Below are 26,641 nucleotides of genomic sequence, written 5' to 3' on the forward strand. Positions count from 1 at the left end.
AAATGAAGCATTCATATGAAGCATTTGAAATAAATGCAAACATTTATAGAGGAAAAGATATTTGAAAATGATTTGATGTAGTTATCATTAATTGTTTAAAATAATATATATATAGGTCAGTAAGAGATTTTTTTGCAAATAAATGTATACATTTTTTATCAGAAAGAATGCATTACGTTGATAAAAAGTGACGGTGAAGACATTTACTGTATAAAAGATTACTATTACAAATAAATGCTATTCTCTTGACCTTTCTATTAATCAAAGAATCCAAACAAAAAGAGTGTCATGGTTTCCATAAACATATTATGCAACGCAACAGCATTGAAAATAATCAGAAAAGTTTTTTGAGCACCAAATCAGAATATTAGGATGATTTTTGATAATAAATAAATAAAACAAAGATTATTGTGATTATTTGATTATTTATTATTTGAGTGCAAATTGTAAATTTTTCACAGTGTAGAACATTAATTTTAATATTTTATATATTTTTTTACTTATTTACCTTTTTTATTTACAATTAAATTGTTTAATTCTTTTAAATTACTTATTTTGACAGAATGTGTTGAGCATGGCTGACTGTTCACTCAATCCTCTCTTTGCACTGATTGTGAAAAATTTCAAAAGCTTGAATTTCTTCGATGGTATGATGGTATCTTATTAAAGAGTGTATGTGTGGGTCAGGTTGCATGATTAATTGCAATGATAGTTTAAAAAAAATAATTAATCACTCTAAATTAGCACATTAAACTGACAGCCCTGCAATGGTAGAGCAACATGAAGATGCCTCCGAAGTCTCTTCTGTGAGCTGGTGATCTGGTGGAGGATAAAATGTGAGTTGAAGGAGATGTACAGCCATCTGATATACTCTCAGAGTGAGGATTCTGGGCCCTGGACCACTGTAATGTGTGAATCTATGGTCTGCATTGACAATTTTTGATAGCTTTGGGTAGAGACAAAGTGATGGGTCATATACACCGCCGCTGTAAAACACCACAACTCTTCAGTTTATAATGTTTTTGCCCTTTCTGTTTTATGCTTCATCTATTTTTTAGAATACACCCCTCCCCAAAAATACTCTCCTTTCTTTTGCTTATCCCCATCTCGCTCTGACACACGCGTGTGATTAATGTTTTTCATTTGATGTCCTCCTCTTGCCTCCACCAAGTACCAACAAATAAAACTCCTAGCCAGAGCGTGCAAATGATCTCTCAAAAGAGCTGTAAAAGAGGAGAGATAAACAGAGAAGGTGGGAGAAACAGCGAGAGAGAGAGGATGAGTGAGTGTGTGTTGGGCTACATAGGACAATTCAGTAGTTGAAATCTGGCCTTTGGAAAGAAAAACATTTGCGGAGGAATGTGACGGAGGTGTTTCTCTGTGTATAGCTCTCCTCCCTAGAGAAATTCCCTCGTTGCTAATCTGCAGTTATTGCGATTGCCAGAGGCACTTTCCAAATTAAAGCAGGAACTCGGGGAGCACTTTCAAACCCCACCAATCCCACAAAATCGTCATTTCCACTCAGCTGTAACTCTCTCCAGCCTGTTGTCATGGATAAATTATCAGTTGCATGCCCCTTGCTCTGATTTCTTTATAGACACATATGTTCCTCAGAATAAACAAAGATAATGAAGTGTTACTGATACAGACTCGTGGGCTGTCGACTGAGATGCTGTGCTATTGTTGCAATTTAAAGGGATAGTTCACCAAAAATTTATATTCTGTCATCATTTACTCACCCTCATGCCATTCCAAACAAACCACCATGCATTTCTTTTTTCTGTGGAGCACAAAAGAGGATATTTTTTCCCATACAATGAAAGTTAATAGGGTCCAGTTTTGTTTGTTTCTGCAGAAGAAATCAGTCATACAGGTTTGAAATTGCATGAGGGTAAATACATGTCTGTCTGTCTGTCTGTCTGTCTGTCTGTCTGTCTGTCTGTCTGTCTGTCTGTCTGTCTGTCTATCTATCTATCTATCTATCTATCTATCTATCCCTTTAAGTTCCCTTTAAGGAATTTTTCTTGTTATTCTGGTCTCATTGACCTTTCCATACTGTTAATATTTTTTATTTAAGAAGAAACACCGTAAAAAAATAACATTTTAGGTTTTATGGATTTAACTGGGATTTTTAGTTTTTTTTTTTTTTTACAGTATAAAAACAAATAACTGAATTAAATAAATGAAAAACCATAAAATATGAAGTGTCACACAGGGAATTCTGGGAATGTCATTAAATTTTTTCCACTGTAAATTAAGATGACTTGTTCTTTTTCACTTCCAAAAACTTGAATTTAACAATATTTTACTGTTAAATTAAATAACAAATACGTTTTGATTTATTACAGTTTTGCACCATATAAAGCAAGGAAACTTACTTTTAACCGATTAACAGGTTTTTACCATGGCATTTTTTCAATCTTTTACCAGTAAAATTCAGACTTTTATTTTATTTATTTATTTATTTTTAACTGTAGGAATTAACTAGGACAAGTGGCACCATTATTTATCATCATAAACTGTTGGTGCCTGTTTGCCATAAAAGTACATTCTTAAAGGGGTGGTTGACTGTGATTTCACTTTTTTAACGTTAGTTAGTGTGTAATGTTGCTGTTTGAGCATACACAATATCTGCAAATTTACGAAGCTGAAAGTTCAATGCAAACGGAGATATCGTCTTTTAAAATTCTGGCAGTTTAATGCCTACAAAAACGGCTCGTAGGGACTACAACGAGTTACTTCCCGGGTTGTGACATCACAAACCCAGACAAACCCCGCCCCCGGGAACATGCAATGAAGGGGGCGAGGCCATGCTGCGCTGCTTTAGAGAAGAGGAAGAGAAAACTAGGGGTGCACGTAAAAATCTATTCATATATGAATCGTGACTCTGTCTTCTAATGGATTCAGTACTGTTCCTCGCGTTCCCCTGCTCTACACACGCTCTGCATCTCTCTCTCTCTCTCATTCAGCTCAGCTCCAACAATGAACTGTTCCATTTATACACTTATTTTCACATAGCTATCAGAAGCGTTAAACATGGACGAGCGTGCGATTGCCGTACTGTATTAAACCTTTAATCGGCTTTAAATAAAACCGTACATTAAAAGCTAACAGAAGCAGTAGCATTTACAAATAACAGCGTATCTAATAGTACGAGACAACAACAATCGAAAAACATACCATTAAGAGCCGTGCTTGCACAGGTTCTGCATGATCCTCTTCAATAATATCCTCTGCTGCTCAATCTGGCTCAAACTGATAAGCAAAATAGATGATGCCATTGTTTACAATACAACTGGAGCACATGCCGCTGAGGCGAGGGGCATGAAGATTAGATGCGCACTGGAGGTGGTTTAGCCAATCACAACACACTGGGCCAGCTAACCAATCTGAGCCCATCACGTATTTCTGAGGGAGGGGCTTCATAAAAGCAGGAAATGATCAGCGTGTTTATGGGAGAAGGGACAGAGCGGTGTAGAATAATGGTAAATTATGTGGAAAATAATGCGTTTTTTTTTAACGAAGCATTAACACATGTTGGACTGCACCCCATAAACACAATCAAGCCTTGAAAAAAAAACAGTCAACCACCCCTTTAAGAGTGGGATTGTGCTCCTATAATCATAGTAAATCAGAGAGAACTACATTGTGTTTCACATTCAAATAAAAATGGGATTTGGAAAAGTAGAACTAGGAAAGAAAACTTGGTGCACATATAAAAAAGGCTTGTTTTATAATTGATCTCATAATATGAACACTCATTATAAGGGTAGTTTAAAGGCTAATAACAAGGCAAGTAAAAATACTATTTAGACAATACAACATAAAGGTGACAAGGAGTAAAAGACAGTAAGAATGATACAGACTGAATTTTTGTTTTGTTGAATGACCTATGCAAATGAAGTTACATTTGGTATTTCTATCAGAAGTTTGAACTGCAGTTTTTGTAGGATTGGAGGTGTTGTTTGCTGTACATGTGATGAGGCATTTCCTACATTTCAGTGTCCTTTAGAGGTAAAGGCAGTTTGTAAGTCAAGTATTTGAGATGTGCACCCAAGCATCAGAAGAAACATCCATAGCCAGTATATAAACAATTTTGAGCAGATGCTGATATGCAACTTCTCTTGCACATCACTGCGCAACTTTCAAGCAGATGTTTACAGTCAGCCTTTCCTTTCCTGTAGGTTGATATCAAACTCAGTAGTACAGCGGTACTATCATTTCTTTATCATGCTGGTGCATATTTCATGTTTTTTTTAATATTTTAAAACCCGTCTCTAACCAGAAAAGGACCATCATTTTTAGAGTCTTTTTTTAGAGCATCGACGGTGAGCTGAAATCTTGGTTATTTGTTTATACCTTAAAGTGATTTTCCTTTGTTAAGGTGACTTAAGAACTTCTGATTCATCTTATAATTTGAGTGTTTTGAGTAGGCTATTTTTATTAGAGCCTCTGACTCATTACTTTGCACAGTGATTTGGTTTATCAGGACAGAGCATTATTATTATGTCTACAGTAAATCTTATGATTTCCTGAAAAAAAGAGGTAATTTATGGAAAAACTTATTCCCTTATCAATCACAAATAATCAGTTCAGTCACTTTAACTATGGAGTCAGATTAATGATATGGAGACATTAATCTTTGTATTGGAGGTTTTAACACTTTACTTGTAACCAAACAGCTTTGGTACACTGATTCCCATTCGGCTACAACCAAAGAATGTTGATAGAAAAAGAGGATGTTGTATTTCGCTCAGAGTCTCCGGTAAAGGTCATAGTTAATGGTTGGTTAATAGTGAGAATTGGACCTTAAAATAAAGTGTGACCAAGGAATTTTATTTGTAAATCAGACTATAAATGTGCAGTACTCCTGTGGTGCATCATGTACGTCAAGTTCTGCCCACCAACAAACTTGTTAACTGAATTTGAGAACTTATATATTTTTTTACATTTCTGGCATGGCATAAACGCACCATCATTTTCACAATTTGCACGACCCACTTATTCCCACAGTAGGTAGATGGCTGTATTAGACGGTCTGTGAACAGCCCATTGGTGGTCCGTGGGTGGTCTGTAGGCGTGCAGATAGACTACAACCTACAAGACACTTCCTAAATATATTACCACACAATGACCAGAACACACATTTCCCAAACACATTTCCACACAGCACTGAACACATACTATCAAACATAAGTATATTTGGAAATGGTTAAAAAAAATGAGTCACAAACACCATTTAGAATCTAGAGTGTAATTTCACGTTTACCAGTGCAAACATTACAATCTTTAATGCTCATTCATAAAATTTAAGAACTGTTAAACTAGTGCAGTTATTGATGAGTATGTCGTGTTTTTGGTTATGAAGACCCCGGGACATTTAGCGAAAGTAGATCCTTAATCAGGGAAGTGCTGGCAAGAGAAGCCAGTTTTATTTTAACAAGACATGAACCAATACATAGAACACATTATAAATCAGCGCCATCAGTCAGCATGCACTTTGAGGCCAATCCATCACCTCAGTGACACTTGAACTCATAAGCATAATGCTTTAGAATCCAAGGGCGCTGTTCTGGGATCAGTTTCCTGTCACTTTATTCATTAGAATGTGAAAATGAGCTGATCTCACATCAGCAAAGTTACTGAAGTTCAACACAAATGACTGGGATATCGACCCAAATGCAGTCAACTGTTCGGTTCATGCCAGTATTTTATGAAGCGTCTCTCAGGAACTGAGGATTCTGACTTAATCAGCTATTATGTATCATGTTTTGCTTGAGCTCAGAGGAGTATGTTTGAAGGCGAGTACAAAGAAACTCGTATGAGTCAAAGAAAATATTTTTCTACATTCACTCTCAGAAACAGCTTTATGACCAGCAGGAGTACCACAGTGTAGTTTCTAATAAATACAGCCCTTAGGAGTTTTGTGCATATTTAACATTCAATTAATTAAAGCCCTTCAAAGATGTATGAAACGACATGATGCAAACCAAGTTTTATAATTTAAAGTCACAGGTTTAGATAATGTAGTGCAAGATTCATATGAACAAATAAGGAAGAATTTTGCCAATATAACTTGGAGCATGAACCTTACGTACAGACTAAATGTCAATGTTTTGCCTCAGCAAATTTCAGTTACGTTAAAAGGCAGTTTGTTAATTGAGTCAGGTGCTCAAAGAAAACACATGATGTAGAAACAAATTGACATTTTCGTTGCAGGACCTCCTAAGGGATCTCTTCCTCTTTCTCTGCCATTGAAATTGGGTTGTGTCAAAGTGTGTTGCTAAGACAGGCACAAGCTTTGTTAGATAATCTAATGAAGGTAAAGCTTTTTTGTATGTTGAGCTAATCTATCCTGATTTATTGGCGAGCCAACAGAAAACACACTTTGAATAAATCCAAATTATGTGGTGGATTGGCAGCAGTCACTGCTGAAAAACCACCTTAGAAAGATTATTGCTGGTACAAAGTAGTTGGCAAAGCTAGTAAACCAATATGATATTTCTAGTGAAGCTACTGTAGTTGAAAGTGAAAGTGAAAAAGTGAAAGTGAAGTGACGTGTAGCCAAGTATGGTGTCCCATACTCAGAATTTGTGCTCTGCATTTAACCCATCCAAGTGCCCACACACAGCAGTGAGTAGTGAACACAAACACACACCATGAACACACACCGGAGCAGTGGGCAGACATTATTTTGCTGCGGCGCCCGGGGAGCAGTTGGGGGTTTGGTGCCTTGCTCAAGGGTCTCACCTCAGTCATGGTATTGAGGGTGGAAGAGAGCGCTGGTTATTAACTTCCCCCACCTACAATCCCTGCCGGACCTGAGACTCGAACCTGTGACCTTTGGGTTACAAAGTCAGGCCATGACTGACAAGACACGAATGTTATGTTGTCTAAGATGTTTAAAGGGATAGTGCACACCAAAATTCTGTTATTTGAACCCTTTATGAACCCATGTTTTATTTTCTCTTCGCAATTACAATGAATTGGGACCGAAGCTTTCAGGCTTCAAAAAGGCTCATCAAAATATCATAAAAGTGGTTCATATAACTCATGCACTATATGTCAATACAACATATATTATTTACTTATGTATTCAGTATAACATATCGAAAAAACGTATTTTTCACTGAATGAATCAATTAATTGTGAGTGGAATCATTTTAATGAATCGGTTGATCCAATTCTCAAACTTGAATTTGTTCACAAATCATACTGATGTGGTTCTCTGACTCAGTCTGGTTCATTGTTTAAGAAATTATTACATTTATAAACTTTTTAACTTGTTTAATCCATTTTGTTCTGGGTGTGCAATTGTTTTGATTTTATTTTTATGTACAGTATTGCTGCAATTTATTATATTATTTTTAATCTCTCTTTGAGATGTTTACTTTTTATATTATTTTGTAACATTCTGAGTGTGGTACTTTTTAAATAAAATGTATTAATTTTGACTATGGACTCAGTGATTTATTCACACCAGTTAACAATAATTTTCAGAAGACTTGGAATTTTCAAAAGACTTGGAATACAGTGCATAAATTGTATGATATTTTTCTATTCACATCCTTTTAACGTTTGAAAGCTCCGGTCTCCATTTATTGTAGTTGTAGTTTTAGGTGAACTATTCCTTTAAGAATCCTGCCCAGTAGTGATGGGAAGTTCGGATCATTTTACCGACTCGGATCTTTGAGTCTTGTTCAGCAAAATGAACGAATCTTTCTTCGAGTCATTTCGTTCATTTTAGCAAAATGTAATTAAATTGTTACGTGTTACTTCCCTAACACATCTACTACTCATGCAAACGTTGATAAAACTACAAACAAGACAAAACTTTAATTCTATAAGAAACAGAAAATATTAATTAATTGTTTACTTGGATCTTTAGTCTATGCTAGCTCACCTCACCTTATCTGACAAGTCTTTGTTTGAGTCAAACGAACGACTTGAACGACTCGAAAACCCGAAGACTCGAAAGGTGAACTAATCAATTCTCTTGCAGGCTCAGACTGCATTGGTTAAGCTTATGGGGCTGTCACATGATGAACGAATGACTCAAAAACCCAAAGACTCGAAACAGGTTAACTAATTCCAGTACAGAGCCTATAGGATGTTGCGCATGCGCGACTGAACGAATCACTCCCCGAGACGACTCGTTCTTCCCGAGTCACATTAAAGATTCGTTCAAAATGAACGAATCGTTCAAGAACGGACCCATCACTACTGCCCAGGACACCAACACATGGTCATACCATGTTGAAGACCAGCATCCAAAACACAATGTATTTGTCTTTTCAGCATGTATTGTTAAACAACTTGCCTTCTTTTCTAAATATCAGATCTACAGCTCATAGAATAGCCAAACTAGACTTGATCCAATTAGGAAGGTGGGAGGATGTCAATACAGATTGAATTAGATTCAATTCATTGCTGTAGTCCACAGGTCAAACTGTTAGTCTCGACTAAATCATTCCCCAAAAAGCTATAAAAAATGTCACAGCATAGATTTAAGGCACTCTTAGCATGAACTTTCCCTTTCATTCTCTCTCTCTCACTCTGTCTTTCCTTCTCATTCTTTTTCCATACTACCCCGCCCGACTCATTTTCACTCTTTCTCTAACCCCATCCTTTCTGAGATTGACATTTAGAAAGGAGCCTGTCAGTGTGTGCTTGTGAGTGTAGGAAAGAGAGTGATCATCTCTGCTTTATAAATTTAGCCATACACCTCATTCGCCCATTTCTTGTCAGAGAGAGAGAATGAGAGACGTGGACCACAGTTAAACATCAGCTGCTTTAAGCAGCTTTTATCTGAGATTCTGAGGGATTTTCTTCTGAATGGTGTTCTCCAGAGTCCTGAACAATCTCCTTGGCATTTCTACATTCATCTTGTCTCCTTTGATACTTTCTTCACACTTTGAAAATAATACCTATTGCCGCGTGTGCGGTGCACTCAGTAGTCACTGAGCTAAATTTAATTGCTGTTTTGACGTAAATCAGCATCACGTTTTCCTTTTCTGACGTATGCAAAGTCTGTTCATATAGTGAGCCTGAGGGAACTTGATTTAGACTTGTGTGTTTAAAAGATTATCCAGTAAAACCTTGATCCTACTTCATCCTTATTACCTCACAGTAGCTGGGAGGGCCAAGCTTGTGAACAACAAATAATGTTTCGGGTCTGGTCTCTTTGGCCTGGAGAGGAAGTTGTGAGTTCTGAAAGTTTTTTTTTTTACTACGATTTAATTAAATGGAACTTTATTTATTGTGTTTCATTGTTTGTTTAGTTATTTTACTAGTAGTTTTTGTATCTTAGTTTTTTATTTAATATCATGCATTTATGGTAAAAATTAATTTAAACAGAATTTTAGATACATTTTATTATTTATAAAATAAGAATTTTATTTATACCATAAAAAATGATATAGCCCCTTTAATATTATCAATATTTATTTTTCTTGTTTATTTTAATTTATAATAAAACTGAATTTTTATCATATATATATATATATATAAAATTGTATATATTATTTCTTATGTTAAACCCCTTTAAATATTTGATTGTTTGAATATAAATTGATCTAAAGTTTATTTGTAACATTTTTAACAAGGTTTTGCATTAGTCCAATAGTTTTCAAATAAAATCTTCCTCAAACTATTGCATATACATCATACTGAGTATTGAGTATAGGCCTTAAAGGGATAGTTCACACAAAAATTCTGTCATTAATTACTCACCCTCATGTCGTTCCAACCCCAAGCCCTCCGTTCATCTTCAGAACACAACTTAAGATATTTTTTATGGAATCTGACAGCAAGGGTACTTACACGATCAACATCCAGAAACATAGCAAGGAGATCGGTAAAATAATCCATGTGACATCAGGGGTTCAACCGTAATATTACGAAGCTACGAGAATACTTTTTGTGCACAAAAGAAAAAAAAAGAACGACTTTATTCAACAATTCGTCTACTCCGCATCACCCTAGCGCCATTTTGGAGAGTATCCACTGAACACAAACAGCATATGCTATTCTGTGTCTGCTGCTGAGGTCTTACGGGTTTTTTAAAATGACATGAAGGTGAGTAATTAATGACAGAATTTTCATTTTTGGGTGAACTAACCCTTTAAGATACTGGTGGATGTTGTCACATCAAGAGCTTAACATACACAATTTTAATATGGATTTCTTTAGAATTTTAAAATTACTGAATTTAAATAAAAAGAAAAACATCTTAACTGGCTAATGCTTAATTACATAATAGATTCTTTACTGCCAAGAAATCTTCAATATGCATGAGTTCAGTGTCAGGCTTCTTTGAAAATGTAGCTGATTTTGCGCAATTGCTGTGAACCTTCAGGAGCTTTTTACATTAGAGTTCTCTCTATCGAGAGATACAACATGATAAGCTACAATATAGAGTACATGCCCAAAGCAGCAGCTATTTATTATATATGAATGAAACACAGCTAAATATGCATGATTTTGTGACTAGATTGGCTATGCATGCATGTAAAGGTTTTTGCAGTCCTGTGATGCAGAAATTACACAATTTGCATTTAAGGTCTGTTTCTGAAAACCGAACCTCACATATCTCTCTCTTCCTCCTATAACAAAACATACATTAAGGTGTGAAGAAATTTACAGATGGTAAGACGAGGGCTGAAAGGGACAGAAGCAATCTTGGGGTCATTTGGAAAAGGGCTGGTGTTTTCACACTCAGATCTAATAAAGTGTCAGGACAGGAAAAAGACTCAGGTCTTACAGGTGACAGTCTGTGAAGAGCCCAGAGATAGAGCAGCCGCTACCGGCATGTTGAACCTGACCGCCGGGGCCACTGGAGGGGTAAGAAGAAGCACTATACAACCCATTAACCACAGCGGTGTGAGCACATTTTGGGAATGTGAGTTCAGAGAAAACATATCAATCTCTTTCTCTTTTACTTTAATGCATATTCTGTCTTATATCTTCCTCTTTCCCCTCAAATGGATGAAAAATGCCACTAGTGATCTATTTAAATATACAAATACACCTAATAACCACGTACAATCTCGCCGAAGGCACTCAAATTAACATGTTTATTGTTTACATACATCAGGGAGCCTCTTGTTAACACTGTCAGTGTATTTTGAGTTCTTCAGCACACACTTCAATTTCATTTTTGAGGTGATAAAGGACAAGTGAGCTGTCAGATGGATGAGTAGAAGAGAGGATGTGACAAGACAGAGGGTTAATGGGTGTTTCCCCAGTACCTGAATTAAAATAGATGCAAAGATTTCTTCCTCCCCTGTTTCCGTGCTAGTCTCTGGCTCGAGTCCATGAAACTCACACATACAGGCTGGTGATATCAGCTCCTGTCGATCATTTGCTGTGACGCATAGAGTTTTGGATGCAAATGTGACCCTGGACCACAAAACCAGTCTTAAGTCGCTGGGGTATATTTGTAGCAATAGCCAAAAATACATTGTATGGGTAAACTTTTTTTATTTTTCTTTTATGCCAAAAATCATTAGGATATTAAGTAAAGATCATGTTCCATGAAGATATTTTGTAAACTTCCTACCGTAAATATATTAAAACTTAATTTTTGATTTGTAATATGCATTGCTAAGAACTTCAATTGGACAACTTTAAAGACGATTTTTTTTTATTTTCTAATAGTTTTTCTAATAGTTGTGTCTCAGCCAAATATTGTCCTATCCTAACAAACCATACATCAATGGAAAGCTATGTATAAATCTCAATTTCGAAAAATTTACTCTTATGACTGGTTTTGTGGACCAGGGTTTTGTGAACCCATAATGAAATTGCATTGAATATGCATATTATTCTATTAGAGATAAAGAAGCTTTAAATGTTTACTCTCACAGTAAGTATATAATAAAATAATTGTTCCTGATAAATTAAAAGTGTGATGTGTAAATGCAGTAATTTGCAGCCCATTACCGATAACAAATGCCTAAATACTCCCATTTGCTGTTGAGTAACAACAATAAAACATTTTCAACAAAATGTATATGGTGACAGTAAGTGTCATTTACTGTAGGTTTGGTCTTTAAAATTAAAGAATGTATATATTGATTAGAAAGAAGACTGTCTTCACTGCAAACTTCATCTGACTAAATGTAGTTTAATTTATGCTTCGAAAAAAATATAGAAAAATAAAATAAAATAACTTACAGTTTAGGGCTTTTTGGATAAACCATTAACACATTTTTTTTAAAATTATTTTAACCCAACGATGCAGGAAATATTCAAGAAAATGCAAGCCTTCATATTGTGTGCAATTTTGCTTCTCTGGTAAATTGATCTTGTTTTGAGGATGTTAAAACAATTAACTGGAAATTAAGATAAATACAGTGTAAGAAAATGTTTTTTTCCTGTATTAGCTTTGGGTCTTACATAAGAGCTGTCTTATAAAAGATAAAACAACAGCAACCTGTTCCACCTGCATTTTCTGAGTGTTTTAATGGGATCTGCTTTCAGCTGCTTTCAAAGACTTTTAGAAAACCTCTCCATGAACATTATGAAATAGATGCATCAGCTACGTGCTGACATCACAAAATAAACAGCTATGAGTTTAAGAACATACAATGTTATTTTCTGGATTTTTTTTTTGATTCGGTCTCTCACAGTTGAGGTGTACCTACGATGAAAATTACAGTTCTCTCCATTCTTTGTAAGTGGGAAAACTTGAAAAATCGGCAGTGTATCAAATACTTATTTGCCCCACTGTATATATATACATATATATATATATATATATTTATGTATATATATACGCCACATACCTGTATACTACCATTCAAACGTTTGGGGTTGGTCAGATTAAAAAAAAAAAGTTTTTGAAAGACGTCTCTTATGCTCATCAAGGTTGTGTTAATTTGATGTATATATACTGTGAAATAATATTACAATATAAAATAATGTTTACTGCATTTTAGGCGCAAGTTATCACATTTGTTTTATATGTTACAGTTTCTGTTACGTAAAACAATGATTTGATATTTGCACATTAACTTTTACATTTTTGCCAGTTCATGATTTCTTCATTGTCTTATTGCTTTAATATTTTAATTTAGTTGAAAATGCTATTTATGGTAGATTTCCCTTGTGACAACTTAACCCATATAGCGTGACAACATGCCCCGCTATTATATGAGCCATAAAAGTCAACATTTTCAGTCATATTTTATTTTTATTTTTATTCATTTGTTTATTTGTTTCTCTTACATTTTGAATATGTGCAGAAATTGAGTACTCTGAAAAATATACACTAGAGCACAAAGTGTGAATGTTTCATTTTTTATATTTAATGTTTTATATTTAACATTTCTAAAAATAAACTCTTTCCATCCAAGTAACTAGATTATGAGTGTATCAAAGTGTCACCTTTGCACATTGATCACAGCCAGATTAGTGTTACCGATAAGCCCATTTGTTAGTCTTCCAGAGTAACCATACAGGTCAGGCAGAATGGCTCTTGGTCTCTTCATATACATTTTTTTTATTCCCAAAGACTCTGCTGGCCCGAACTCACCCTGTAATCTGCCTCAGTCTTATTTTTATTTTTTTCCAACTGAATTTCTTCTCTTTCACTATTATGCCTGTTTCCATAGCAATGACTTTTTCTACACTTCAGCGTTCAGACCCTTCCCAGGTGAGAACTGTGATACACTCCAAACTCCAGAGGCCTTGTCAGGAATCTTAATCAAAGACAACATCAGATGTTGGGCAAATGTGAGGTCCGCCTCCACAGCCTGGAGGTGAGATTATTGAAATTGTCTGGCTGATATTCTCCACTTAAAATGGCCGAAAGTTGTATGCAATATGTGTCCATATCAGTGTCTACATGTTTATGAGTTCTTAGATCAGCTTGTACCTCAAACATACACCTGACCTGATGTGTGCAGATAGAAATGCAAATATTTAAAAGTCAATATTCAGCTACAGTGTGTGTACCAAATTGTGCATCTCTAGATGGCAGCGTATTTCGAGGCGAGTACTTATATGTCATGTCTTGCCCTTCAGAGTATAGATGAGCAGTGAATTTATGCACAAGGCCAGGGCTCACACCTCCTCATCTGACTCCTCTTTCTCGCTTACTCTGTCCCTGCCGTTCTGTTTTATATTTTGTCCCTCTAATGCGCCATCTATCACCCGTGATTCTTCCCATCATCCTCTTATAGAAATCTCTAACTGCCTGAATGAGAGCTCTGTGCATCCAATATCATTTGAACAGTTGGTGTGTTTTTGTCTGAAGGTTAAGACCCAAGTTGGGGCTTATTGTGGGCCTGTTCCTCTTAAGAGGTTTGTTGATAAGTGTCTGTTGAACTGAAAGCCTCACTGTTCACAGAATGACTGATGTAAAATGAGCTTACTTTGAGTTAAAGCTGCTGAGACTCTAAAACATTTTTAAAAAAAGTTTCACTTGGTATTCTTCACCATGAACACCTGAAATAGAAAATGGATTCTCTGATGTGTACTAAATAATACCATCTGTTGCTCAAGTCCTTATTCAAGACTACTCTATTGGTGTGCATACTGATATTTTTTCATGTTTTCTTTAGTCACAGATTTCATAGATTCAAGGTGCTGTGGAAAAGAAATGTTTCTGAAAAGATATAGACCTATTTAAGGGACGGTTCACTCAAAAATGAAAATTCATTATTTATCCATGTTGTTTGCTTACTTTCTTTGGTGGAACACAAAATATTGCATTTTTGTCTATCAGTGAGGGTCCAGTGTTGTTTTGGACCCCATTGACTTTCATTGTATGGACAAAAGAACATTATTCAGAATATCTTCTTTTGTGAAAAAAGAAAGTCCTACAGGTTTAGAATGATGTGAAGGTGAATAAATAATGACTACATTTTCATAATTATGTGAACTATCCCTTGTGAAAAAGAAGTCTTAAAAGTACAGTTTTTAATAATACTTGCAAATAAAATATTTTGATTTGAAATAAAAGGCCACGCAAATAGAGTACATTTTCCATGACAATTTCTTAACACACTTATGTACACTTAAAAGGTGCACTCTATAAAAATGTTTAATTAAAATGTTAAATGTTTTAGTAATCTTCTGTCATGCTTTAAAGAACTACACTCTTTTAGATATGCTAACATACTAAAGCACATGTACTTGATATTAGCTAATATATTTTAAATGTACTAAATTGCAACTTCATCATCACAAATGTGTAATTACAAATATATTTAAATACATTACATACAACTTTCAATAATGACATTAAAGTATGTAGTTTACCATAAGTTCTTGCATACATTCGACAGTAAATTTGAACCATATTTCAAAGACAGTAGAATTATGAAATTACATAAATAATAAAAAAGTAGGTCAAATAAGCACTCTTATGTTCAACTAATTACATTGAAAATAAATTGTAACTAATAAAATATAATACATTTTCATTTAATTGTAAATAACATGCAATTAAGAGACTGAATGTATTACATTCAGCAAGTACTCTTTTAAAGTATATTGTTTCTGTAATAAGTACTCTTTTTAAAAGCATGCTAAAGTGTACATCTTTTTCACAAGGGATCCCTTCTTGTATCTTCTCCGGCATCATCATTGGGAACATTCTGGTACATTCTGGAGGCTGATCTATCAAACCAAAAATGTCTCTTCAAAGAGTTTTATGGACTGGCAGAGTAATGATTAAAACGAGCAAATAAGCCCTTTTGGGGACCCATTGTCCTGTTAACTATCTTGGTCTCACAGCTCATTGTGCTCAAATAGGCCCTCTTGTTTCTCTCATCTCCAATGTTTCACTATCAGATAGAGGAGATGTCCTCTCTTCAGTCCGGTTGTCATGGTCACTGTCTTATTGTTGTGGCAGCTATTTGTGTCTCATGTTGTGTTCAAAGTGATTTGCAATTATTCCACTTTTCAAGGGTTATTAACAGCTCTGAATATTGAGCACATAAAGCAGAGCATTCCTTGAAATATCCAAAGCCCACTACTCTGTTGTATGAATGAAACAATTGTTAGCTAATGAAATGTTAAAGAAATACAGCTCATGTACTCAATAAAGAGGAATGACCAGGGATTTGTGTGTGTGTTCTATACTTGAGATTCTTACTCCTATACCTTTTGAAAAACGGATTGTCATGTTGTTGATTTGACCTTGGCCAAATATTATGTTGGTTTCAAGGTGTTCCTCTAATAATTTACACTGTGCGGGTTCAGGGGAAGGATCAATAAATCATCATGTAGTTTTACAGTTCTAAATATAGAGCATTGATTAACCCCTCAAAATCTAAGCATGCCTTGATGTATTGCGTATCTCATGAATGAACTGACAGTTGGGGAACTGAGGTCTGGCATTTGCTAACTAGGTGCTACTAATCAATTGAATCCTGTATAAACCTGTATAATGTTCAGGTGAAGCCATTATGTGTATATGCATTTGTGTCTGATCCAATGCTAAACTTAACATGCATCCAATCTAAATAAAAGGCCCAATTTTAACTAGATTCCATATTTTTATTGGGCAAGGATGCAAAACATTGTCACTATTTCCAACCAAAATATCAAGCAGCACACATATTTTTAACAAATATTTTTTTTTATCTAGAGCTCCAAATCTGCATATTAGAATTTTATCTGAAGGATCATGTGACACTGAAGACTGGAGTTATGGCTCCCTAAATTCAGTTTTGCCATCAAATATATTAAAATAGAATAAATTCTTTAGGTTTAAATTCTAAAGCTATTTCACAATATTACTGTTTTTACTGTATTTTTAATCAAATAAATTCAGCCCTGACAAGCATTAGAGACTTCTTTCAAAAACAGACTTTCTGGATAGGGTGAGTTTTAAAGTAGAATATGAATGGGAGCATTTGAGAGTTGATTTGAGACATTGAGAGTATAAGCAATGAATTTATGATTCTCAATGAAGTCAGTTTTGGCTTTATGGTCAGAGTGAATGATGATTTAGGATTATGGGGCATAGGGTCAGATAGGTTGGTGGTACTGAGGTGAAAACATTAAGACTGACCAATGAGAATATAGAATAGCTATTTGATTTTGGGTGAAGATGATGTTCTGTGGATGCTTAACATGCTTTACACAATTAGGACATGGATAAACAACCTTGCAGATTATTCTGGCCAAGACACACCTGCAGGCTAGGTTTGTCTAGCCCACATGAACAACAAAGCGCTCACTGAATCAACCCTGTACCTTCCTCAACTTTATTTCCAGATGGACTAGTGCACCGACTATTGAAAATTGCATAGAAGCATAGAATCAGATTAACTTGCCTGTTTTGCAATATGCCTCAGGCGGTCAGCGTATGTATTGTGGGTGGCCCGACTAGGGTAAGAGATTTGATTGATAGGATGTTAATCCCATCAACATGTCTTACTTGTGTAAATCACATTGGGCTCCCATGGACAGTGTGGAGAACAGTGATTCAATGTCTACAATCTCTTTCTAGGCCTGTTTTGAAAAATCGAATCATCATAAAACATCTAAAGCTGAAAAATCTGCAACTGCTTTAACACAGACCAGGTTTAAAATGAAAGAATCCACTAAACTTTTATTCATTAGCATAACCTGTGCTTAAAATTCATGACAAAGAATCCCCATGCCCTCACCTTTGACCTCCCTGACAATATACACTAACTCACACTAACCCTTGGTCTTGACCCTCAACCTTTCAAATCTGAAGCAGCTAAATGAGTGCAGTGCGATTCAGCTAATTACCAAAGACAATACACTCTGAACTCCCTTTTATTTGCATATGATTATACAATTGTCTGAAGCTGGAGTAATAGCTCAATTAAAGCAAGACAGATAAGACCTCAGTTTCTTGACAAGTTTAACTAATTACAGTTATCTAATTATTGCAGGTTAGCAAAGTGTCCAAATTGTTACTGAACCTGGAATGGCTGTGGTCGATGTCGTTGACAAAATTCTATTTTGAGTCAGCATTTAAGGGTCTTTACATTGGAGGTTTAAATCATCAGTGTAAGGATTACACGGTAATCCTGTGTGAGTAAATACGCAGCCTGATACATACAGAACGTTATGAATAACTCACTCAGCAAAACTGCACAACTGTTTTCTAAGAACTCCTAGGATTTCATGTTTTACAGCAAGTGAAATGACTTTAGGTCTGGTAGCATTCCACACACAGAATAAAGATTCTCAATTTGTGTGATTTTGTTTCTTTTTCAGCATGACTTGAACACATAAAAGTGTTATACAATGTAATTACATGCAGTATATGGTTAAATGCATTGATTTTACAGATTATACAACATATTTATCCTCCCCCCTTCCAATATATCAGGTTTAAGATCTCCAAGTGCACACATATGGTAGTGTAAATTACCTCTTTACAGATGCTAAGGAATGTAGCTTCTCCAAAATGCATTTCCAGTAATGGAGATAAAATGCCGAGCTGCTGGAATCTGCTGAACATTTGCTGTTAAGGCTAGATTTGATATGCCGTACTGCTCTTTAATGACGCTTATTTTTCTCTTCATTTTCTATTCCACACACACACCATTTATACTGGCACAATTTAAAACAGCTTTCTTAGATGATCACAGATGTTGTAAACCTTCCATACCTCGCGTTCAGAAAATACGTCTTTTAAACTCTGCTTATCTGCTTTAGAAAGGGATATACATATAAGCCTGCTATTATGTTGATGTTTTTCTATTGTTTGTGTAGTGAGCCAATGATACTTTCTTCCCCGTAGCCTTAGGCATAACCCTTGTGCAAACCTTTGTGTATTTTTAGATTTTTATGAAGACATTATTTATTGTGTTTATTAAGCTGTTTTCTCGTGGGGACCGTTAGCTGGTCACCACAATTTGTGTGTTAGGTTTAACTATCCTTGTGGGGACTGTTTGGTCCCCACAATGAAGGCAAAATTTGACACTTCATAACCTCGACACACGCTAGCGGTTTTCATGAATGTATTTTCTTCATCAGGGCTGTTTTCACAAAGCCCTTCTCTCAAACGCACCGGCTTAATGAGCTTTCCTGCTGCTGCCTGACAGTCTACAGACCGAGTTTTTATTCATTTTCAGCCATTCCTGTGAAATAAACAGGATTTCAACATTATTCAACGCCACTGCTATCTCTTTCTTCTTCCTATATGGTAAATTGGAGTGGAAGATCAATCATCTTAACAACAAAAAAGAGTTTCTGTGTTTCACAAGGAAGAAAAATGTGTCATTATGCTCTCATGCAATTTGTAGGATGTGGCTCAATTGCTTTAGTAAAGCCACCAGACACTGTATTAACCTTGGGATGAGAAACTGATCTCACCCTTAGTGGAAAGTGCTGTACACTGGTTGAGCTTTTCATAGCCCATATGCAGACTGATTTTTCTCGGCGGGCAGAGTTATTCCCTCTGAGGGAAACGGGGGAAGGATGTCTAAAATGTTACATATTTTACTTTAAAATGACGTCACGGGTTTGTCAGCTAAAGCTGGACTGGCAGGTTGTTAGTCAGACGGAGGAGGAAAAGAGAGAGAGAGAGTATGTGAGAGAGGGAGTGAGGGTGGATAGCGCGCAGAGTGGTGATAACATTATCTATCTATCCTAAAGACGAACGTCGCTTTCACGTGCTCCACTCATCACGCGCGTCCCTGAAGTGGCGTTTCATCCTTCACCCTTCTTGGTCCCCCCGCCCCCCCGCATCTCTAATTTATTTCAGCCCTGAAAAGATAGCGAGAACTATCGAAGAGCTTCTTCAGCCGATGTAGGACATGGTTTTGCGCCACGGAACTCTCAATGTTTTATCGTGCGTTTTTGCCTGCGCTCGGTCTCCTAACAAATGTAGAGAAAGTGCGCAGTGACCGCGAGCGCAGCGCACGGGGGATGTTGACGCTGTCACATTGCCGCCTGGTTCCCATATCTTCTTGACTTTTTTTTCTTTTTCTTTTCCAGTGGAGTATATTCTAGACGAACTTGTGAATGTAAAAGAAGGCGGCTGTTGAGAAGCAACTGAACCGTCCAGCTGCCCACGCTGCCGCTGGGTCGCTGTGCACATCCGTGCGCACTTCTGAGGAGAAAAACAGCGAGCAACTAAAAAAGGGGACAAGACGCGTCCTTGTTTTTCGTGAATATTTCGCCCAGTCCTCGTTTGGTGCGCTCTCGAGAGACGTGGAGCTATTTCAAGCTTTCTGTTTCTCGGGATATATAACATGAGAATGCTAGCATCCGTAACATTTGGAGTAAAGTGTCCAATTTAAGGTGACCAATACGCTCGAGCGTCGACGTTTGTTGGAACGCATAAATGGACGAATACCAGGAGGACTGATTCGGAATTGTTGTCTGGGAAAATGTGGCTGAAACGGTGTGTCACACGCAGGTAATAAATATCCCTTTTGAGAACTCTCAGCTAAGGGCTGAATGCATTGAACGCCCATTGCCAAAATCCTGTCATCTGAGAAGAGTTTTGTGGCAAGTTGATGCGCGTCATGCTGTTTTCACTTTACTTGTTTAGAATGCGATGTCTTACTTAAACATTACAGCTTTGCGTCGGTAATATTCCCGAGGAAACGTTTTAAGTGATACTGGTTTGTATGAATAACTAGAGGGCTCTCAATTAACAAGATTGCGAATCGAGTTGAAGTTATTCGCGCAGCGCTCTCTAGGGGTCGCCAAATAACCGCGATGCGATACCACAGACTTGGACGCGCGCAAATTAGGTCGAGTATCAGCTGAACACACCCTCGCATACCACAGTACACCATGCCAGAGCAACCTTTTCTGTGCGGTCAAGACATTCATGTCATTTTATGAATCACGTCTCTCACTGTTAGAGTGACATTTTGATCATAAGGTTCAAATGGTGTGCTATTTGCCAGTGGAAAGTCAGGTTGAGTCAGAATCAGAAGAGCTGATTTAAGAGCTGGATTTATTTATGGTTAACAGGAGCTCTTAGCACTTACTGTACATATATAGCAAGAGTAGGATTCAATCCAAAATGGGCATGCATGCAACAAATCTTTATTATACATTCTGCATGGACAAAATCAGGCAAATGCTATGTAATATGCTACGCTCAAGAATTACAACAGCTCATGAGTAAGAGCCATAAAAAGGAAGTGCTTTTCATTGAGATGTTCATTACTATAGTCTCTAGAACCCCAATTCCAAAGCAACTTACAAATTTGGTTATTCAAAGTGGCAGAATATGACAGTTGTCCTTGCCATTACACATCTATTTAGCAGCTATTCCAGAGGCATAATGTGGAGAGCATGTTTAAGATGGGAATGATGATGGAGCCAGGCGAGCATCATTGTTCATTCTTTACCTGATGTAGGATGCTGCAATATCTTGCATTCACAGGTTCTCCAGAAGGTGCTCTCTTACCATAGTCAAATACGTTAAAGTGCATGTTTTACATGCATTCTATTTAGATGTGCTCTTTCCTTATAGAGCAATGTCATACTGTCCAGTGGCAGGTTGAGACTAGTCTTACAAGTTAGTCTAAGTCAAGTTAGTCATCTAATTTTTTCTTTTAGGACTGGACATATCTTTTATATGTCAGTTACTTAAAACATAGATTGGTCTAATTTCAATCAGAAAAGAAAGACTGATTACCCCTTGACTAATTGCTAGCTGGTCAGACTAGTAAGACACAGTCTTAACGTAATGGCCATGCAACTGGCCTAAGACTGGTCTGGTTAGTTTGGCTTACTCTGGAAAATCCTTCTCGTTTTATGTTCTAAGACAGAAATGTAAATCAGAAACTCTGGAATCTGGAAGTTTTTAGTGGCCTTTCTCTGTGCTGCTTTGATTTAAAGCATCAATAAGAATGGATGATGTAGAATTCGCTACGGTAAGAGAATAGCAAAGAAGATATTCTCGAGGATCTGGAACAAAAGAGTTTGTACCTAAGTTTGAAGATGTTTTGCCTATTGGAGTTTAGCAATGTGTTAGATAAGGAGATAATTAAGTATGAAATTGCTGGTAAACCAGAGGGATTTTTTCTCATCTAGGTGATCTGGTGCCAAAAAAAACACAACTAAGTATTGTGAATTTAGCCTCACCCATGCAGTATATATATCCATATTCTTTTTTAATTTTATAGTACACAGTGGCAATAAGGCACATGCTTTGTTGCACTCCAGCAAGGTCTAAGGTGGATTAGCTGCCAAGTTATGAGACAGCGGGGAATCTCCCTTTAGCAGTTTGGAAAATTCCTCACTATTCCGAGTAGGCTGAATAGCCTTGATGAAGATCGTTAGCCGCATCTCTTAATTGCTCCATCAACTACTTTAATATCTTCACATCAAGGTTATGCATCCTCTCATGGCTCCGACATTCTCTCGAGAGCCTTGATTCTCCAGTGTACCTTGCAGGATTATGCTGATGCTCTCATATTAAGGCAGCCTGGCAAATGGGTCCTCAAATGCCACAGACTGGGCATGTATCTCAGTGTCCAGTTCACTGACCTGGAAGCCGTTAGGAGAGTAAACAGTGATATGGGAATGTGGGGAATATCAGCCCGTGTGCTGACCTGAACAGCAGCTGGTTCATTACGGGCTCTGTCACTGGAAAGAATTAGCTTGTTTTTGCTTTGACACAAGCCGTTGGGTAAATTAATTTTTTTTGAAATGTTTAAATGACTTAATTTGATCATATTTTTACATATTCTTCTTCTCCCTGTCAGATGAGGTTCTCTAAGTGCACACTGTACAGCCATCAATGTCTTAAATGGCAGCACACAACTATCTCATTACCATGTACACTGTAGCGTGTAATAGCATGACACTTCTGTCATTTTTATACCACTTTTTTCTTCGTGGATGTAAGCTCACTCACTCGCTCACACAGTAATGCATGCCTGGTTAATGCAAAGAGTGCTTCTGGTATCCATTTGACACTCTTGAAGGTCTGATATAATGGCAGGACGATTTGATTGCACCCACTCCCACTTAAACTCTTATGTAAGAACGTCTTCAAGGTTTCAATAAGCCAGAAACAACGCCATACCACAGTTAATGGTGCAAATAACAGTAAAGCTGATGTACCTTAATCAGGAGAGTTTTTAAAGGCCAGAAAAATTTGAATCTGAACAAATAAATTCTATGATTTCACTCAGGAATATAGTAATTCTGGGGTTTTGACTACTTCAAAGGCATAAATAAAATTGAGATGCCGTGTTTAAAAAGTAGAGCTTGACAAATTCTGGTTATGTAACTTTTGCCTTTTCACAGGGGGAATTGTCGGTATAAGCATATGTACATTCAGAGAGGTTCTTCAAAGCCTTGATCGGAGTCAAGTAAAATATTATATAGCATCCTGACAGATTGACCAAGTTATAAAGCAGAGATATTTAACATACAGACTCTTGAGATGCACACAGTCTTTAAAAAAAAAGGTTCTTTATTGGCATCTATAACACTGTCTTTACATTACATTTGTTGAATGAAACCCAGTATTTTGGGTTGCTGATTCCAAAAATGTCACACTTTCTCACAAAAAATTTGCTTTTCACAGCATTTTTTTGTGCTTTTGACAACCATTTGTAAGGTGAAGAAGCCTTAATCTTAAGAAAAACTACCACAAAGACATGATTCCTATGTTCCTCTGAGCCAGGTTACAACTATTTGTTAAATTCTCAGCTGATTTTCACATGTATGAATGATTCTGAAGACATTATTTTATGCCTAATCCTTATGTCAAGGTTAGAATTATGGCCAGTGAAAGAACAATATGCAAACATGCTTATTTATTTATAAACTTGTGTTTATGTAAAGTTCTTTGGTATTAAATGGAGTAGTTAAAAAATTAAATCCTTTGAAGATTGTAAGTTAAATTATACATTTTGAATACTTATTTTTTGTAGTTAAAACCAAAAGATTTTTTGATTTGACTGCTTTTGTTATTTTGTCACACTTTATTTTAAGGTCCAATGTTCACTATTAACTAACTATTAACTACAACTTTAGCCTCAATAAACGCATGATTTGTTGCTTATTAATAGTTATTAAGGTAGATGTTAAGTTTAGGTATGGGGTAGGATTAAGGGTATAAAATATGGGCATGCAGAATAATGCATTAATATGTGCTTTGTAAGTACTAAAATATGCTAGGTAATAGTTAGAATTGGTCCTTAAAATAAAGTGTTTACCAGATAATCATTTTTATATGTCAAAAATATCTGATGAAAAGTGTGATTTGAAAGTCATTTGAAATCTTTTGATATTTTTAAAATCAGCATAATCCAGTTACGTAATATAAGGCCTTTTTGCAAATCAGCAGAATTGTATTTTTCAAGATGCATGACTGTGCAATTCCCTGAAGAACCTTTCATATCCATAAAACCTTTCCATTTCACAAAATGTTCTTTATAGTGGAAAAGGCTTTTCAGATTCTTAAAATGTTCTTTACACTATGCAAAAAAGCTGCTTTCTGTTCAATGAAAGGTTCTTTGTGGAAGCCAAAATGGTTGTTCTACGAAATCACTGCATAAACCCCTTTTTTGAACATTTATTTTTAAGAGTACAAAGTCAGTGTTGTCACCATGGCAGCCGAGTGCCCTGTACCCTCAGCACGGCCTATCTAACAGGGCAGGAGGGGCACACCTGAATCACACACACACACACACACACTCATGTAGCACCTTTGTTCAATCAATACCGCTTCTATAAAGCCTCAAATTTATCCATCATGGCACAAGACTAACAGTGCCTGCTAGCCCTCCAGGGCCATGTATTTCTCCCTCTCCTATTTATCCACACACATCTTGAAAATGAACAGTAAACACTTTTATATGAGTTTAAAAGGACTCTGAGGATTTCTTCAAACACCCAGGACATCTAGGTTTGGCCTGAGAGGAAGCCTCTAACTAATGAAACTACACATTTAGTAATGAAAAAGCATATGGTTTCCGTTTTTTAAGCTTGCATGTACTGTATGCGCTCAGGTTTTATTGAGCCTGTGGGTCGTGTACACAGTTGTGCTGAGGGATTTTAGTAATGGGTCTTTAAATGCCTGTGGCTGTTGAGGCTCTTTTATCTGGAAACTTTTAGTTTGGAAGATCCCTGCAGTACAGATGCAATGTAGATCCTTTCATCCATAATAACAGCTGATCCTCTCTTCCAAGCAATGTACTGAATTAGACACAGGATAGAGAGTCGGTTGGTGTGTGTGTGTTTGCGCATTTTTGTTGTTGTTTACTGAGTTAAAGAGCCACTTGTCTGTACTTACTTGACCTATTATAACACACACACATACATACATACACACACACACGTATAAGTCAACCAGCATTGGACACAGTCTGTTATTGTCCATTACAAAAAGTAGGCAGTTTAAACCAGTTTACGTTGGCTCAGCTTAACCCTGATGAGGAATTGGATGTTTTTACTGGATTATTTGTGCATAAATGACTAAATGGGGGAATTAACGTTCCCTTTCAGTCGGTCACTCTTGACGTCACGTCGGATGACAGACGAATTGGGATCTCGCTTAGAGAGACCAATCTACTTCGAGTGTAAACTAAACGAGCCAATGCACATTGGCATGCGATTATTGCATCCAGCTGCTGCTGATCACAGCGTGAGTATAAGTAGGCAGCAGATGCAGCGCATATTCAGGTTTTAGCTGAGGAGCCAAGCCGGTGACCCGGCCGCTCAGCGGTGGTACAGGAGCTGTGGCGACGGGACGTGACGTCTCCGTTCCCTCCTTCAGGGAACGAGGGTTACCATACGTAACCGAGACGTTCCCTTTCAGTCGGTCACTCTCGACGTCACGTCGGATGACCGACGAATTGGGATCCTCCAAAAAGGCCCCAACTACTGCCCCTTCCAGTGTCCTGTGGAAGCCACCTGCGCCCCTACTTTTTGGCGTAGGCCAGGGCTTGCACAAGAGGACCAGCTACTGCTACTATGGCACTACCCGTTTGAGGTGAGAACACAGGAAAATACCGGCTCCACACGAAGGCTATAGAATCTAGCGAACGTGTTAGGGGTCGCCCATCATATATTCCTTTCTCTTAACATTCCCAAAACAGTTTTTTAAACAAGAAAGACCTGCAGCTTTTAGGTCAAGGTGTCAAAGTTTGGTTGGTTACAAATATTACAAATATTAACCAATAAAAGCTACATAAATACACAAATAATGAGTAAATGTATAATTGCTTATTGCTTTCAATTCATTTAATGCTTTTAATTCATTTAAGTCATGTCGAGCACTTTGCAATACATCATGGGATTCATGATACAGCAGTGTCTATGATTGGAAAAGCACACGATCATACTTATTTCAATTTATGATATGTGCACACAAACAAATGACAAAACGTCTCGGTTACGTATGGTAACCCTCATTCCCTGAAGGAGGGAACAGAGACGTCACGTCGGATGACCGAAGAAATTGGGATCTCGCTTAGAGGGACCAATCTACTTCGAGTGTAAACTAAACGAGCCAATGCACATTGGCATGCGATTATTGCATCCAGCTGCTGCTGATCACAGCGTGAGTATAAGTAGGCAGCAGATGCAGCGCATATTCAGCTTTTCGCTTCTGAGGTGAGCGGTTCTATCGTTCTGCTCCTGACCTTCTACAGTAGTAAAAACTACAGTCACGCACGCTCTTCGTGGGCTCTCGTGCTGGTGGTACGGCGCTTCAGTG

General features: G+C 36.9%; 1 protein-coding gene across 2 annotated transcripts in view; it reads left to right on the top strand.

Annotated features, from left to right (window-relative positions):
- Positions 1–19,569: 19,569 nt before the first annotated feature.
- LOC107549259 (adherens junction-associated protein 1-like) overlaps positions 19,570–26,641 on the top strand; it is a 68,541-nt gene continuing 61,469 nt past the window's right edge. The window contains exon 1 of one of the 2 annotated variants that reach the window (XM_016230274.1): positions 19,570–20,362. In XM_016230274.1, coding sequence (XP_016085760.1) covers positions 20,334–20,362 — 29 coding nt within the window. In that variant the 5' untranslated portion in view covers positions 19,570–20,333. The remainder of the gene's footprint in view (positions 20,363–26,641) is intronic. The other variant, XM_016230282.1, reaches the window with a different exon arrangement.

The sequence above is a fragment of the Sinocyclocheilus grahami genome, unplaced genomic scaffold, assembly GCF_001515645.1.
Source record: "Sinocyclocheilus grahami isolate Dianchi unplaced genomic scaffold, SAMN03320097.WGS_v1.1 scaffold16.1, whole genome shotgun sequence".
In the NCBI taxonomy this organism is placed as follows: Eukaryota; Metazoa; Chordata; class Actinopteri; order Cypriniformes; family Cyprinidae; genus Sinocyclocheilus; species Sinocyclocheilus grahami.